Source organism: Pleurodeles waltl, chromosome 7, assembly GCF_031143425.1.
Source record: "Pleurodeles waltl isolate 20211129_DDA chromosome 7, aPleWal1.hap1.20221129, whole genome shotgun sequence".
Taxonomy (NCBI): Eukaryota; Metazoa; Chordata; class Amphibia; order Caudata; family Salamandridae; genus Pleurodeles; species Pleurodeles waltl.
This window is the reverse complement of record NC_090446.1, coordinates 699,795,092-699,813,427: the sequence shown is the minus strand read 5'-3', so window position 1 is coordinate 699,813,427 and position 18,336 is coordinate 699,795,092. Positions and strand designations below refer to the sequence as shown.

At 43.6% G+C, this 18,336-nt stretch overlaps 1 protein-coding gene across 1 annotated transcript in view; it reads left to right on the top strand.

Annotated features, from left to right (window-relative positions):
• Positions 1-4,565, top strand: part of LOC138304559 (E3 ubiquitin-protein ligase RNF14-like) — a 68,691-nt gene extending 64,126 nt beyond the window's left edge. Inside the window, exon 4 of the mRNA XM_069244718.1 lies at positions 3,760-4,565. Within this exon, the coding sequence (XP_069100819.1) occupies positions 3,760-3,831 (72 nt within the window). The 3' untranslated portion in view covers positions 3,832-4,565. The remainder of the gene's footprint in view (positions 1-3,759) is intronic.
• Positions 4,566-18,336: the final 13,771 nt, after the last annotated feature.

Here is an 18,336-nt window from a genome sequence, read left to right as displayed (position 1 = left end):
CACCCGGCCCTAGAAGTGGATTGGAGTCAGGCTGCAAAACACTAGAGTTTAAGCACATCGAAAGGCCCACTTTCTAAAAGTAGCATTTCTAAAATAGAAATGTAAAATTTGACTACACCAGTATGCAGGATTTTATACTACCTTTCCCAACATACCAAACATGCCCATGTTACTCCTTTCAGATCGAAAATTACCACTTAAAAATATATGTAAGGGAAATTCCCATTGCTAACCTATGAGTGGACCAGCCCTCACAGTATGAAAAATGAAATAGGCTGTTTGTCGCTACTAGAACATGTAAAACATAAAAGTACATGTCCTACCTTTTAAATACACAACACCCTGCCCATAAGCATACCTTAGGAGTGACTTAGGTATAGAAAAAAGGGAGTTTAGGCCTTGGCGAGTAGTTTAAACTGCCAGGTTAGTGTGGGAGTAAACTGCGCATGCAGGCCCTGCAGTGAAAGGCCTGAGACAGGTTCGAAAGGCTTCTTCTGTGGGTGGCGCAATCAGTGCGCCAGGGCCACTAGTAGCATTTAATTTACAAGCCGTGGATATATGGAATACCACTTTACGAGGGACTTTCAGGTAAATTAAATATGCCAAACTGGTGTACGCAAATCATATTAAGTTTTAGGGGAGAAAGCACATGCACAACACACTGATTAGCAGTGGTAAAGTGTCCAGAATCCTAAAGCCAACAAAAACAAGGTTGGAATAAAGGCAGAGAAAAGCAAAAGGTTTGGGGATAACCTTGCAGAAAGGGCAATTTTCAGTTTTCAACAGTAATGCTATACCTTATTACAGACTGGATATCACTGCAGCCATGCCCTGCAACAAGTCTCCTCACCTCTGATACAAGCTAGGTATCAGCATGACCTTCAGCCATGGCCAACACACAGACCACAAACATGAGTATCTAATTGTCATAGCCTTCAGTGATAGCAAATGGCTACCTATGGTCACACTCTGCTCCTAACCCACCTGTTCTCAATACCCTTTAGTATGTTATTTGGTCATTCTCGGCACAGACTGGCAACAGTTATGCTCTGCAAAGTAACCCCTCACACTGAGATTAAGCTATGTAGACTTTGGCCGTGATCAACAAAGCACTGACTTATGTCAAACCTTTGCTCTGTGCCTCCCCAAAGAGACTGTAGGACATTGCCTTTGTACAGGGCTAGTGAGATCGGGCCTCACAATTTTGGATTTGGGTCATGCTCTGTGTCCATCTCTATTCCAGAAACGGTGCGACTTATGCTCCCTCACCCATAGTCCTAATGGGCAAGACCTTGGCTTTTCCTAGTGAGCTGTGCTAACATAGTATGTCTTTGGGTCATGCTCTGAGCTTGGTTACCTAGAACCTGCTGGGTATTGTCTTTGACCGGGTTAGATTTCAAACCTTATTCTAGCTTTCTATTTTTCTAGTAGTCTAAAGGAGAGAAGAACTGGCAAACACCTGTAAAGAAGGGTGTTGAACCATGTGATGATCAGAATGACCATAAATCACCCATGGAGGAGAATATGCTTTTAGAAGCCGCAGATTGTATTTAGATACCAAAACTGGATGTCGGCATGCACATTATTTCTTCAGAATCACATCATAGAAAACATTATTATTACTGATGTAAATGTAGGCATAGGGGTACAATTTCACCATGTCAGATTATGTGTAATATGTTCTGTGAGGTTCTGTTCGTACGTTGGAGTTAAGTTGGGTTTCATATGTATATTCCAATAGAACTGTTTACTAAATGAAATTTCACCAACCTTAGTATGAAATTAGAACTTTAATCAAAATGGGGACATTTCTTCATTTGGTGTATTTCCGTTGAGTAGTTTCTGAGATATTTGTGTTACAAAAAGTTTTTGGGTGGCCTTCAAAGATTTAATCTGAGACTATAATATATTGTGGTATTTTTGCAAACCTGAAACATTTTGAAACTACAAAGAAACCCCATTGAACATGGGAGCATTTTCTCTAATCGTTCAATGGTGGTCAGAGGAGCTGAATAGGGCAGGGGACAACCAGGAGGTCAGTGCAGTTGCCCTCTAACAGTGCTGCGGCTGCCATTAAGAAGGGGAGGGAGGCAGGGAGCAGACTGCTGGGAGGTGGGAGGGTGGGAAAGGTGCTTCGTGGGGGGGCAGAGGAAGAAGGGAGAAAGGAAAAAGCACTAGGGAAAAAGGAGAAGTGATAGAAGAAAAAGGCAGAAAATGCAAAAGTGAAAGAGCGACAGAGAGAAGAAAAGAAAAGGCAAATAATAGAAGAGAAAGGCAGAAGGCAGCAGCAGCCAGAGGATCTGGAAGGGCAGCAGACACTGACCAGGAGGTCATGAGCAGTGCTCTGGGTGCTGCCTGCGTGCCAAGCCCTAAGTGACCCATCTACTTTTCCTAAAGGTCGTTAATACATTTGGGCCAAGTGCATTTTGTGAGCCTGTATCTTTTGTTTGTATCAGCCAATATTTGTGCAAGATTTTTCTTACGTGTCCTACTTCAGTACCATAATGTTTTTTTGTCAAATATCTTTTGCTATTTTCACAAGACTGCCTACTTCTCCTTTTCTATGCTCCAGGATCAAGTATATGAGGTAGCATTTCTGTTGGCCCTGTTTTCTGTGTATTTCACAAATGACTCTTCCATTTAACAATTTCTTTTTAGTTTAAGTCATTCCTCATAAGGAATGGTAGAAATGCCGTGTTTCGGTGGCTGCTGAATGCTTTCTGCTGCGATTGGCACTTGCTTTTCTAAAGGTTATGATTTTCAAAAGGCCACTTACAGCATCTAATTCTGGTGTCCAGGGAACTGATGGTAGATTCTTCTTTTGTTTAGGTAAATTGAAGATTCGGTAGAAGATAGTCAGCTTGGAAAGTAATCATTTAATTCAGCTGTACAATATCGACAGAAGATAATATGTAGACCGCAGTATGTTCTTCAAATTTGTGTAACTGTGGGCGTCACTCCTTGCCACTTTCTGCTTTCACTACCTCAGCTAGAGAATTCTGTAGATGGGAGCAGATGTGTCACACATTCTGGTGCCTCATCTTGGTTCACAGAATGTGCTATTGTAAATGAAGACATTGTTGTCAAGGCAAAATTGTATCATTGTAATTAATGGTCATCAGACCATGCAGCTCTCACAGTCTCATGAAATATTGATGTTTTGATTCTCTGTTTGTGTATGAAGACACCATATTTGTCTGTGCCTAAAATGGCAGTCCCAGACAGGGATATCTAGTTGATGGTCCCCCAGCATAAATAGGGCTGTGTTTCTGCCACTATGACCAGGAAGCTAATTGAGGGATTGTCCTCCTGGTTAAGGGTTTCCTCTGGCAGAGACAGCTCTGCAGTGAAAATTCTACATGTCACTCACCTCGAAATGAAGCAGACTAATAGAGAGTGTGGAGGGTTGGGAGGTCCGCTAATTTATTTTGGGATTTCTGCTCTTACAAACTGTAAATGACCCCTATAAGATATGAGGACACGTAAACTATAATACCGAGTCAAGGCCAGCAAGTGTACATGTTTGTATGTAATGACAGATCTGATTATTATGCTCATTGATAAATACCAAATTGTAAACAACCAAAAAATGAAATAACTCCTCTATTTAGAGATGTAAATATTTTTTAAATGTACATCCGAAAGAGGTTATTTATAAAGAATTCCAATTTGCAAGACTAAATACTTTGCACTTCTAGAAAAGGTTGAATCAAGTGTGCTATTTATTATAAGCAACTAGTGTTTCTGCATCTTCTTTAGCTCTCATCTCTTTGCAAGGAGTTGGACCGTTTGTGGGAGGAGAAGAAAGGTTCTGTAATTTTGTTTACATAGATGCGTTTTCTAAAAGAAGAGACTCTAAAGCACCTGGAAATCACATCTCCCTATGAAGTCACAATTTTCGGTGAAGGGATGGACAGTCAGAGATATGAAACCCAACTGAAAGAAGAGTCAGATATATTAGTATCCGAAGCAGTGGTGACCTATGACTTCCTTGATTCACGAGCTGTGCAAGAGGCTGAGTCACTCGACAGTCTGATAAGGGACATATTGGACTTTGATCAGGTTCAGCAGCTGAGGAGCTTCCAGAGCAAAGCATACACATGCAACATCTGCTTCTCAGAAAAGCTGGGCACCGAATGTACACAGTTCATGGTCTGCCAACATGTCTACTGTAAAGACTGTTTGAAGGGGTACTTCGAAATTCAAATCACAGAGGGCCTGGTGCAGCTGCTCAGCTGTCCAGAACCCATGTGTGACTCTATTTCTACTCCATCTCAGGTAACAGTCACAATTTCTGTCTGTGTATAACTATTTTTATTGCTGTATCTCCTCAAAAGTCCTCTTTTTTTCTAATTGCAGTTGATTTGACTCATAGGTAAAGGTAAATCTTCTGAGCCCCGCCTCCTCGTGTAAAGAAAATGATGGAATCTGAAATAAAATCCTTCTGTAAACATTTCTTAGATTTAAGAGCATTAAACCATACCCAACATTTTGTGTTCAAATATTCGAGGACCCCAGCGAAAATACAATAACATGTAGTGTCCGATAAGCTGAAGGACTGTCCCCGTACCACTGTAATATGAAAAACGTGCTTACAAATACCATTTGCAGAGCCCACATTTGTTCAAGCTGGAGTGTGACCTTGAGCTACACTTCCAGTTCTTTGACCACATTTACAAAACCCTATGCCTTCATTAGTACTACACCCCTCTTTCTTATTTAATTCTACCTGGATCCCTCCCTTTGTCTCCGCCCACATGGGTGTCCCTAGTTTCTTCATATCCTTTCCTCTGATGCCTTAGAATCACCAGGTTCTTCATAAGGTGATACCTCTCATACACATCCTAACTTCAACGTTCATTACAATCCTGCAAGTCAGTGAGAATTATCTTAGAATCATTCAGTAATGGGTAACCTTCCACTGCTTTAATACCCCAACCACTGGTCTGTGGTCATATAATATATCTAAAACTTAGCATTCCTAGCAAAACTGCCTAACTTGAGTACTGTCCTCAGTGTGGTACCTAACCATATTCATTACAGTAGCAGCTGCAAACAAATAATCACTTGCTGAATGTGTGTCTTCCAAAGTTTTCAAACACCATTTTTCAGTAGGATCTGACTCATAGAATGTCTCACATAATTATTCCACAATTCAATAATAAAGATATGGACTTTTCCTCCAATCCTAATATCAATGATAGAAAGTTATATCTTAGCGGTGGACATAGAGAAGGCATTTGACAGCCTAGAAGGGAAATACTTACATGCAGTCCTAGAGCATATAGGGCTGGGTGAGGGATTCATTAGATGGATGCAACTGCTATACACAGACCCTAAAGCCCGAGTCAGGACCGCAGTTACTATATTTGAGCAACATAGGGTAGAGAGGGGAACATTTGCATTGCAATGGAGCCACTGACTACCCAGACACGAGCTGCTACTTGGTATCAGGGACTCAGGTACAAGGACTGTCATCACAGAATAGCGATATATGCAGACAATCTACATCTGTTCTTACCGGGCGGGGTGCCGGAACTAGAGGGAGCTCAGGCACTCTTGGCACAATTCAGCAGATTAGCAGGGCTACAGGTGAACTGGCAGAAATCCCATCTATACCCGCTCTCTGTGAATGATGACCAGCCCTAGGACCTGGGACATGTCCTCTGGGATCCCCAATGCATGTCCTATCTGGGAGTCAAGGTTTATCACGCTAGGGATGATATACTAGAAGGCAACATAGGTAGCACCATTACGGCCCTGAAGTCCAATCTGGGATTCTGGAAGACACTTCCATTATCGGTAGGTGGGAGAATAGCACTTATTAAGATGGTGGTGCTACCAAGACTCTTACACTATTTTGCGGTCTTATGGCTCTGGATCCCCGTTGTGCTTTTCAGGGAGCTGGACTCCTTGATAACAGCTTTCACATGGGGGGCTGGGAGTTGCTGGGTGGCTCTCGCCACTCTGAAAGGACTGCGAGCGGAGGGGGGCTTGGCAGCCCAATTGCAGCGGCTAACCTGGGCGAAAAGGCCACCGCGGTTCCACCCCTCTCTGAGCTGACTGGCCTTCTCTTTCGGTTCACTGGCACATTCCCATTTGATACCCTGGAGGTCCAGGTCCTTCGTCAATGTTGGAAAAGATGCCTCCAGAACACTGACACAAGCACGCCTTACACACCTGAGATCACAATAACATGGCTCAAATGGATACCACATGCAGGCGATTGGGGGGATTGGCGGCTTGGGAATATGCAGGGGCCACGCGGATTGGGGACCTATACAGGAATGGGAACCTGATGCCCTTTGAGAACTTCCAACGGGAGTATGGTCTCCCACAAGGTCACTTCCTGCTGTACCGAGCAGTCACCCACACTATCCATACCCAATGGCAGATGGGAGGTGCAGAACCCATATCTCACGAGACCAGCAGCTATATGGTAACTTCGGATGGCACATATAGGGCAATAACCGGCTTATATGGGGCAATCCATAGGGGAGCAATGCGCTGCTTGGACGGCCTGTGAGAAAAGTGGGAGACAGACTTGGGGATCCCGATACCGGAAACATCTCGGAAGCAGATACTTGTGAGGGCGCCTAGGGTGTCTAGAAATGCTACATTTCAACTCATACACTTTTATGTTCTACACAGAGTATATCTTACTCCGAGACAGCTCAGTGACCACCTCGAAGTGGCAGACGCACAGTGTCCCTGCTGCAGGGAAGAAGCAGCACACGTTATCCACATGATGTGGGCCTGTCCGCACTTAGCCGATTACTGGAGAGCAGTGACGCCATATGTAGCGTAAATCATAGACCGCGAAACCTCTTGTACGCCAGGCCACTGTCTCCTACATTGGTCCCCCCATACCCACAAGAAAAAAGCCACTAGTAAGCTACAAGACCTTGCATACACCCTGGCTAAAAGAGAGATAACAAAGAACTGGAAGAGGCCGCTAGGCCCCAGCCTCCTTTGCTGGAAGAGGGAACTCGAGTACTGGGCAGAATGCGAAAGTTTAGTGCTGCAATGAGAACTCAGGCAGCGCATAAGCTGTTCCCAAGTGCCCAGAAATAATGGGCACTTGAGAACAGCTGGTTGCAGCCTTGAAAGACTATGACACCCCTTCCTGAATGTAATGAGCCCACGTCATCACCCACCGCCTGAGAAGGCATCGCTCCTACAACAGAAAGAACAATTAGCCCATAGGACAAGTCGCCCACAAGCTTCAAAGTACCGAAACCCTAAACAGCGCAGCGGCACAATACATACACTTGCACACATGGCATAGAACAGACTATTGTTTCGGGGAGGTGGAGCGGAAGGGGATGGGGGAGGGGAAGGGGGAGTTAGAACGGCACTACTCTACACACCATAATTATTCAATGAAAAGAATAAGCTTTACCTGAGCCCTAGCAACATGTGAAGACACATTTGCATCTGGCCTACAAAGAAGGCAGGGAATTTGAAATACTTGTGGACGGAAGCACCATACATACTACCTGGCCATGTAACGTTGGGTGGATGACTCGCCTACTTGCTAGGTGCTGATGATTGCATTCAATAAAGTAGCCACAATGACTAATGGTTGCTGAAAGCTAACAATTGCTATGGTAACAACTATATAAATGTAGAGGTATGCTAAGCTTCAGAAGAGAAATGTATTGGTACTAAAACTTCAATAAAATCTGTTTACAAAAAAAAAGTAGAAAGTTATGTACACTACTTTTTAAAATTCAGAAATACAAAATCTATTATGATAAACTGATCCTTATGAACAGATTCCTACCACAAAGTCTCCTAATCAGAGTCTTGACTGAACTGTCTGACACTTTATACTCAGGAAGGGTTTGATACAGGCAGCCCTTGCTTGCCATGATGCTGCTAGAATTAACGATAGTCGTCAACCCAACTAAGATGGTCTTGTAAATATGTTTCCTTTGAGTATATATTCTGTGATGATGTGTTACGTGATGAGATGTGGGTTTTCTATGTACAGCGCAGTGGTAGCCTTGGGTCATGTTCACACTTTATAAAACTTTCCAGATAAATAAATAATAAATTAATTTTAAGTGATAGGCTCTCTCTGGTGCCACACGAGAAAATGGCAGCCTGATTCCAGCACATTAACACTAAAATCCTAACAAATGTATGCATTGAAATATGAGCATCCTCGTGAAAACAAGCAGGTAATGTTCATGTTATCTATCCTAAAAGGTCTCCAAATTGTCATTTCTATATGATCAGTAGTTCATGTGGATGTACTTATTATGACAACGTTTACACCTTAGTGTTCTGTGCTTACTACACTTCAGCAATGCTCTACATTTTTGTCCAACAAGCTTGCACATAGCCCATAAATTTCCCAATCTCATATAAGCAGACATGACTGCCGAATAGGTCTTTATGGTGAAAAGGCTTCTATTTAAAAGAACCAGCACTTTTCTGCCCCCATTCTCCACTACCAAATAATGTATAATATGCTGTCTTTAAAACTGATGTCAGTTAATCACTGGCTCTTAAACCCAACAAAAACAACACACAACTACTGTTTCTTTCTCACCACTGTGATTTCAAAATGCATACTATCATGTTGTGCTTCCTTTGTAAATATCCTATAGATGATTTCCCCTTTTAATACATTTTTGACAGCTTAAAGAATAGCTCACAGATATGTGACACCATCCTCATATATATGTTTATTATTGTCCACCTTGGACACCACATGCAATTCAGATGTGAAATACCCCAAGGATGTATGTTGTAAATATTTCCAGAAATCGCATCCTTCATGCCACTCTTTTTGTATTAGTCTTTAAGTGTGCTTATTGGTATATGATGCTAACCTTGGAACAGGAGCCCCTTGGCAATTGAAGACCTGACTATGGAGCAAACCAACCCTTGAGCAATGTTGAGCAGTTTTACCTAACTCCACCTATCAAATCCTCCATGTTCTGATTACTGACAGTCTAGCAGATAACACCACACTTTTCAGGTATTGTTTTTCAAATCAGTTTCTCCACAGTCCTTTATGGACATTACCCCTGTGGTTGGATACAACATCACACAGGCAAATATAACACAGAACAACTAACTGGTTATCTTTACAAATGAAGTCTGCAGCCTGCAGTAAGAAGCAAAGAAGAATTTTATCTCAGAACTGCGATCTATAATGTTAATCAGTTCTACTGAGGGATGCACAGCGTCAGTAATTGGATTATTATTTAGTACCCACGACAGGGAATACTCATAACCCTGGTCAGAGTAAACCCTCAATGTCACTTAATTAACCTGAGCTAAACCACCTGGAAACTATGACACAGATCAGACAGGCATAGCTTAGGACAATGTGTTAAGTATTTAGGCAGCACCAAAAAATGTAATGAAGTTGACATTAAAAATAGAAAGATGGAATAAAATGTATTAAACAAAATGCCACCAAAACAACAAAAATCAAGAACATGGAACAGGAGATATGAATTTTTAAAGTTTTAAGTACAAAGAAGCACAAAGTGCCAAAGATTGTCAATGGTCACGGTAGAACAGGACCTATGAAAAATTTGGTGCTGACTGCGGTTGATCGTGGGTCAGGTCAGGTGTGCCAATCACGTTTGTCTTGGGCCAAAGATTTTACCTTCTGACTTGTGGCCTGTTTTATATTTCAGTGGACAGGATACTGCGTCACAAAGGTGACGGATATCCTGTCCACTATATTACAAGTGCCATAGGACATAATGCACTTGTAATACGGCGGATGGGATAACCGTCACGTTTGTGTCTGGTGAAATATAAATCAGGCCCTTAGACTTCCAATTCCCAATCTGCCATAGGAGACCCTTCTAAAGCCCCCAGGACCTCATAAGAGGTGCTTAGAGACTAACTGAGTGTCAGGCAGAAGCTTACATCAGGGTCCAGTCCGTGTCCAGTTGCAACTGGTCAGCTATATAGTTGGAAGAAATGTCTTTTGTAGCTTGTTGCATCCCTGTAGATTTGATCAGGAGGGCGGATTTATGACCTTTGAAGTCCACTTCTTTGTCCTGAACACAAGAGGGAGAGCAGATCCAATCTTTACAGCTCGTTTCTGGTCTCAGACAGCCTATTCAGTTTTTTTCTGATTCACAGGTTGAGAAGTATTGTGAAGTGGGTGCCAGGAGATGCCACTTTTATGCCTGGCATAAACTAATGGGTGGGAATGACCCCTGTGGATACCCTTACCAAGGGGGTAAAGCTTCCCAAGGCTAACGTTACCCACTTTGGGCATTTCTAAGATGGCAAAAGTCTTAGGCCACTAAACCTGAGGTCTGAGGGCTTCCAGTGTGTGGGGATTGTACTATGATAATTCTAGTGTTCTCCCACATCTAACACTAAAATACAGTTTGGAGCAGCCCCAGTGACCCCAGTAAACCCAGAGACAGAAGTCATGTAGAACAAAAAGTAGGGTTTTCAACAACTAGACACTGGATACATAAGAACTGTTTTGATATCCTGTGTCCGAAGGGTTATATGTTGACACAGCAGACCTGCCAAGTAGACTTGCACATTGTAATGTCAAAAGGATGCCCACTGCAAATGGACCCTGTCTGGCTAGTGGGACAAAGGAAGGACCTTGCCCAGGTGTCAGCTAACATTTGCCTGTGACAGGGTATCTATGCTCCAAGTATTATAAGAAAAGACCCAGCAGACCTGTGAAGTACGATTTGACAATCAAACAGCATTTGACACTATAATGTAAAAAAGATTGCTCATAGCTCCACCCTGCATCTTCTATCAGTTTCAAAGGGGTCATCTCTAACCATTCAGGTCAACCAATGGTTTGCTCTTGGGAGGCGCCAGTTCAAATACTAATTACTGGCTGGCAGAAGTGGGAGTACAAATGCAAATGGACCTCCAGAGGCTTCAGGATATGGAAAAGGTAACTTTCTAAAAGTTACTTTTCCTTTGTATTTAGTGACATTCCAACTTCACCATTGCATTGGATTTTAATAACTATAAAAAAAGTTCAATTATTGTTTTTGCTAATGCAATTCCTGAGATATAGGTTTACTATTTAATATTGCACTCTAGTGTTATGGAACAGCAGACTTACTACTGTGAAAATAGCGTTTTGGGTCATTTTCAATGTAGGGACATGTACAACAGTAAAATACTTTTAAATACCATGCACTATGCCTTAAAGGCAGTAGGGCCAATTTAGGGATGACTTGTAGATCGTACTATCAGTTGTTGTGGCTGGTTTGTGGCTGGTTTGAGAAACATCTTACTTCAAGAATAACCTGAAAAGATGGGTCTTCAAAAGCTATTTGAAGGCGATGAGAGAAGAACAGGTTCTTAACATTTGACAGAGCAAGTTCCAGAGTGAAGTCTGAAAAAGTCTCATTTTGTGCTTGGGATTAGTTGAACATTGGGGATTTCTCTTTGGCTACCTGAGATTGTCAGCAGGTTTGTTAAGCAGGGGCAGTTATTTAGATGAATGTATTTGTAGTACTGGCACCTGATCTTGAATTTAATTCTGGTCTTCTAGAGAACCAGTGAGGTTTCTTAGAATGGGTGAGATGGCCAGAAGATGTTTTATCATTTTAGTGAGTGCTAGCAGGTGATAATTAGCAGACCTCACTGTTGATTTTATGTGGTCAAAGTAAGAAGGTAGAGTCAACAGTAATGCCCATTCATTTAAGTGAAGAAGAAATGGAAGAGGAGAACCCTTCCATAAGGGTAGTGGATAGTGCATTTAAGATGTTTCTGTGTGCCTGTAGGTTTTCAGTTGTCTTGATGTTGCCCATTTGCTAAGTAGTGCCCCTATTTGTGTTTTTGGAGTACTCGTGCTTAGTTTTACACATAGTTGTGGACTTGAAGTAGTGGTGGCAAAAGTTCATAGTTTGCAGTGTGCATTGAAGTTTGACTAACAGTTGTTGAATAAACCAGAATAGTGGCATGGTTGAGCATACAACTACTGTTTGATATTTTATTTGGTGTAGGAATGCAGGGAGGGAGCAAGGTGAGTATCCTTGGGAAATGGGACTCAGTGGTGGAGGAATGTTGATTTGCACATGCATCAAGTCATGATCAAATGGTGATGGATCGATGCTGGTGTAGAGTAAGATGATGTGTTAAAAATGAGTATTCAATCAAGTGTATGAAAGAACAGTGAGAGAGAAACTGTGAGAATAGGAGGTGTTGTACTTGAATGGTGAGTGTAAGGTTGCAAGAAGGACTATTGGTCTTAGACTCATCAAGTTGGTCAGGGATGATGTCAGGTCCATTAGAGAAGTGGTCAATTGCTTGTGGGTGATGACAAATGGTGATGATGGCACTTTTGAAAGGTTTGGTGAATGATGTGCAGTGGTATTTGAATGCTACTAGGGTGTGGGTGATGTGAGAGTAGGAATAGTGAGATTGGCATACTGATTAGGATGCCAAGCTCCTTAGCCTTCTGCTGGACGCATTGTGTTTCTGGGAATGCATGTAAGACAGTGTGGAGAGCTGCTTACATATATAAGTCCTTAGGCTCAATCCAAGACTCAGTGATAGCAGTAAAATGTACAAGTTTTAGAATATGGCTAACAGTGAATACTTATTAGCAGAGCAATTACACATAGGAGGGTGCACTCCTAATACATCTGTTGCCCAGCTTGTCCTGAGTTTGTTACCACATTGTATACACATTGTGTATACACACTTGAGGCATCATAAAATGTCATAGCAATGTAAAACACAATAATGGAATAATCACAATAAAGGACAAAATTCTTCAATCACAGATTTTCTTTTTTATTTATTTCAGTGTTGTGTGGTGGTTATCCAGTTACACTACAACCACCACCTGGTTCGCGGTTGTTTATCCTACTTTTCCTTTCCAAGGCTCAAATGTTGCATTTCAATCCAGGTGTATTAGACAATCATTTGGTGCAATAATAAAGCCTGCATATCACAAGGGTGGAGGTGAGAGCTTGGCAGTGGCTGCCATTGTGTGCCTGCTTACCAGTTAAAGTATAATTGAGTACTTAAAGTTACACAACCCTAATGTCAGATCCCTGTTGAGGTTGGATCTAGACTAGCCAACAGGACTATCTTGCTCTCTGCAGTAACAAAGTAAATCTGGAGGAGGGGTTTAGTCAGTGCGTCATTTGAGTTGGTAGTTGCAGTTGGGGCCCACCGGCATGGGCATCTGGGGCGGGGTGCTTGCCTACCCCTGGATTTAGGTACAGCCAGGTGTGCAGGCTCACAGTGCAGCGTAACACTGCTGCCACCTTAGTGTTATGCTGCCTGCACTAATACAGCCGCAGCCCTGCCAAAAACAATCTGGGATGCGGCAGACCGCCCCCCAAAAAACATTTCTGTGGACCCCCATGCCCACTAGCACTAAGTTTTGGGGTCTAGGACTTATTTTTATCCATCATAGTTTCACCCAGAGCAAGAGAGAGAAATGCACAAAAGAGGAAAGAAAGAGGAAGAGAAGGATGGAAAAACAATGCCAAAGTGAGAAAATAGGGCTTAAAAGGAACTGTAAGAGTGATAAATAGGCAAGGAGCGTCTAATGGTGGATGAAAGAGTCATGATGTGGAATCAAGACTGCACAGCCTTGGTATTCTATACACCTCAATATTCCTACCACTGGCCGCAGCTTCCAAACAAAATGTTGAGCCTGGCACTTATTCCTTTACAAATTAAGCACTGGTTATTTTTTTATTAGGAATGTACCAAACACCCAAAATAGTCCATAGCAATATCAGATGGGCAGAATAAATAAAATAAATACACCATAAATAGATAAGACACATTTCATATAAATGTGCATCATGCAATATCCAGTAAACTCCTGTAGGATGGCATGTTATCCCATTTTTCACATGTATGTAAGTTTGTTGTTGCCTGTCTCACTGGGATCCTGCTAGCCAGGACCCCAGTGCTCATAGTTTGTGGCCTGAATGTGTGTACCTGTGTAGTGACTAACTGTGTCACTGAGGCTCTGCTAATCAGAACCTCTGTGCTAATGCTCTCTCTGCCTTTAAAATTGTCACTATAGGCTAGTGACCATTTTCACCAATCCTAATTGGCACACTGGAACACCCTTATAATTCCCTAGTATATGTTACCTAGGTACCCAGAGTATTGGGGTTCCAAGAGATCCCTATGGGCTGCAGCATTTATTTGCCACCCATAGGGAGCTCAGACAATCTTACACAGGACTGCCACTGCAGCCTGAGTGAAATAATGTCCACGTTATTTCACAGCCATTTTACACTGCACTTAAGTAACTTATAAATCACCTATATAACTAACCTTCACTTAGTGAAGGTTAGGTGCAAAGTTACTAAGTGTGAGGGCACCCTTGCAAAAGCCAAGGTGCCCCCACATAGTTCGGGGAATTTCCCCGGACTTTGTGAGTGCGGGGACACCATTACATGCGTGCACTACATATAGGTCAATACCTATATGTAGCTTCACAATGGTGCCTCTGAATATGGCCATGTAACATGTCTAAGATCATGGAATTGTCCCCCCTATGCCAAATCTGGTATTGGGGTGCCAATCCCATGCATCCCTGGGGCTCCACCATGGACCCCGGGTACTGCCAAACCAGCTCTATGGGGTTTTCTCTGCAGCTACCACTGCTGCCAACCCACAGACAGGGTTCTGCCCTCCAGGGGTCCGGGCAGCCCAGTTCCAGGAAGGCAGAACAAAGTATTCCTGTTACACCCTCTCCCTTTGGAAATAGGTGCTAAGGGCTGGGGAGGAGTAGCCTCCCCCATCCTCTGGAAATGCTTTGACGGGCACAGATGGTGCCCTCCTTGCATAAGCCAGTCTACACCGGTTCAGGGAACCCCCAGTCCCTGCTCTGGCGTGAAAATGGACAAAGGAAAGGGGAGTGACCACTTCCCTGTCCATCACCACTCCAGGGGTGGTGCCCAGAGCTCCTCCAGTGTGTCCCATACCTCTGCCATCTTGAATCCAGAGGTGTCAGGGCACAATGGAGGCCTCTGAGTGGCCAGTGCCAGCAGGTGACTTCAGAGACCCCTCCTGACAGGTGCTTACCTCACTAGGTGGCCAATCCTCCTCTGAGGACTATTTAGGGTCCCTTCTGTGGGTTTTTCCTCAGATACCGACTTGCAAGAATCCACCAGAGTTCCTCTGCATCTCCCTCTTCGACTTCTGCCAAGGATCGACTGCTGACTGCTCCAGGACGCCTGCAAAACTGCAACAAAGTAGCAAGAAGACTACCAGCAACATTGTAGCGCCTAATCCTGACGGCTTTCTCGACTGTTTCCTGGTGGTGCATGCTCTGGGGGCTGTCTGCCTTCACCCTGCACAGGAAGCCACAAAGAAATCTCCTGTGAATCAACGGAATCTTCCCCCTGCTCCAGCAGGCACCAAACTTCAGCGTCACCGGTACTCTGAGACCCCTCTCATCCTGACAAGCGTGGCCCCTGGAACACAGGTGGTGGACCCAAGTGACCCAGACTGTCCAGTGGTCCAACTTTCTAAATTTGGAGGAGGTAAGTCCTTGCCTCCCCTCTCCAGACAGCAATCCTGTGTTCTGCGTGAACTGTAGCTGCTAGGGCTTCTGTGCACTTTTGCAAGAAATCCTTTGTGCACAGCCTAGCCGAGGTCCCCAGCACTCCGTCCTGCATTGCTCAACTCGCTGAGTTGACCACCAGCTTCATGGGACCCTCTTTTGTAGTGTTGAGACGACCGCCGTGCTCAGTTTTCCTGAAACTGTGTTCAAGTATGCCTGTGGGTACTGCCTTCTTGTGCGTGGGCTCTCTGTGCTGCTGAGTGCCCCCTCTGTCTACTCTTCCAAGTGGCGACCTCCTGGTCCTTCCTGGGCCCGGGCAGCACCCTTTTTCTTCAACCGTGACCTTTGCAGCTAGCAAGGCTTGTTTGTGGTCTTTCTCCAAAGAAACAGCTCTGCATCCTCCAGCACTCCGTGGGACATCTTCTGCACAAAGGAGAAGTTCCTGGCACTTTTCGTTGCTGCAGAATCTTCAGCTTCTTCCACCCAGAGGCAGCCCTTTTGCACCTTCATCCGGGGTTTAGGGGGCTCCTGCCCCCCCTGGACACTTTCATGACTCTTGGACTTGGTCCCCTTCCTTTACAGGTCCTCAGGTCCAGGAATCCGTCTTCAGTGCTTTACAGTCTGTTGAGGACTTTGCAGAATCTCCTATCATGACTTTAGTGTGTTTCTGGGGAAGTAGAGTCACTTTACTCCTACTTTTCAGGGTCTTGGGGTGGGGTACCTTGGACACCCTTAGTGTTTTCTTACACTCCTAGTGACCCTGTACACACTACTCTAGGCCAGGGGTCCCTAAGTGGTTCGCATTCCACTTTCTTAGTATATGGTTTGTGTTGCCCCTATGCCTATTGCATCCCATTGTATTCTACAGTGTTTGCACTACTTTTCTTACTGTTTACTTAGCTGATTTTGGTTTGTGTGTATATTTTGTGTATTTTACTTACCTCTTAAGGGAGTATGTCCTCTGAGATATTTTTGGCACATTGTCACTAAAATAAAGTACCTTTATTTTTAGTAACTCTGAGTATTGTGATTCTTATGATATAGTGCTATATGATATAAGTGGTATAGTAGGAACTTTGCATGTCTCCTAGTTCAGCCTAAGATGCTCTGCTACAGCTACCTCTATCAGCCTAAGCTGCTAGAACACTACTAATCTACTAATACGGGATAACTGGACCTGGCACAAGGTGTAGGTTCCATCAGGTACCCACTATAAGCCAGGCCAGCCTTCTACATTGGTGGTGCAGCGGTGGGATAAGTACTTGTAACTGCTTTATCACTTTGTCATTGGTGATTTTCATAAGAAAAACATATTCCAAATACTTAAAAATATACACAGTTAACCTAAACAGTGTAACTCTCTTTCTAAAAACCTTCTAAAAAGGTTTCAAAAGTTTTGAAAAAGTTTGAGAAAGTTTTTCTCTTTTCTTTAAAAAGTTTCTAAACATTTTTCTCTCTGTCCTAAACTCTTTCTTGCAACTATGTCAGTAGTAGAGGCCACTCCCAAAGTTGTTCAGGCAACCTATGGTAGTTTAAAAGTTTGAGGGGTCTCTGCATAGAAATAAGTTTAAGCATTGGTAAGAACCCTACCAAAGATCTTCTCCTTAGCCTTCTACGGGAAAGTGACCAGAACCAGTCTGGCCCATCCCAGGATCAAGAGGTAGAGGAAGAGGGTACCCAGGAAGAATCAGGGTAGGGCCCTGAGGACTCTGGGGAGGGTTCCTCCAAAGACCTGTCAGCTAATAGTCCATCTAGTGAAGCTGGTAGTGGGAGGGGGTCACACACTAGTAGGGCACCTTTCACTCCAAAAGGCCAGGTAACTAGAGTCCAGCCAGTTAGAGACAGGTCCACTTCTGCCAATTCCCACATCACCTCTGTGTCTCAGAATTCCCAAGCCTCCCACCCCGAGGATAACACCCTAGACAGGGAACTAAGAAAGCTGAGGATGGAAGAGGCCAGACTGAAGCTGAGACAGCAGCAGTTGGCCTTAGACAGGGAATCTCTAGATGTAGAGAGGGAAAGACAGAAGTTGGGGTTAGTTCCCCATGGTGGCAGCAGCAGTGTTCTTGATAGTAATGCTGTAAGAGAACAAGATTCAAGAAACCTGCACAAGATTGTCCCCCCTTACAAGGAGGGGGGTGACATAAACAAGTGGTTTGCTGCACTTGAGAGGGCCTATATGGTAAGTTGGTCCCTCAAAGGCAGTGGGCTGCTATCTTGTGGTTATCTTTCACTGGTAAGGGTAGGGATAGGCTCCTTACTGTCAGAGAAAGTGATGCCAACAACTACAAAGTTTTGAAAGATGCACTTTTAGATGGATTTGGCGTAACCACTGAACAATACAGGATAAAGTTCAGAGATACCAGAAAAGAGTCCTCTCAAGACTGGACAGACTTTGTAGACTGTTCAGTGAAGGCCTTGGAGGGATGGTTACATGGCAGTAAGATGACTGACTATGAAAGCCTATATAATCTTATTCTGAGAGAGCATATTTTGAATAATTGTGTGTCTGATTTGTTACATCAGTACTTGGTAGACTCAGATCTGACCTCTCCCCAAGAATTGGGAAATAAGGCAGACAAATGGGCCAGAACAAGAGTGAACAGAAAAGTTCATACAGGTGGTGACAAGGATGGCAAGAAGAAGGATGGTAAGTCTTCTGACAAGGGTGGGGACAAAGATAAAAAGCATTCTGAGTCTTCATCAGGCCCACAAAAATCCTCTGGGGGAGGTGGGTCCATATCCTCTTCTAACAATCAAAAGAAGCTATGGTGTTATTTATGTAAGAGTAAAGGTCATTGGGCAAGTGATTCCACTTGTCCAAA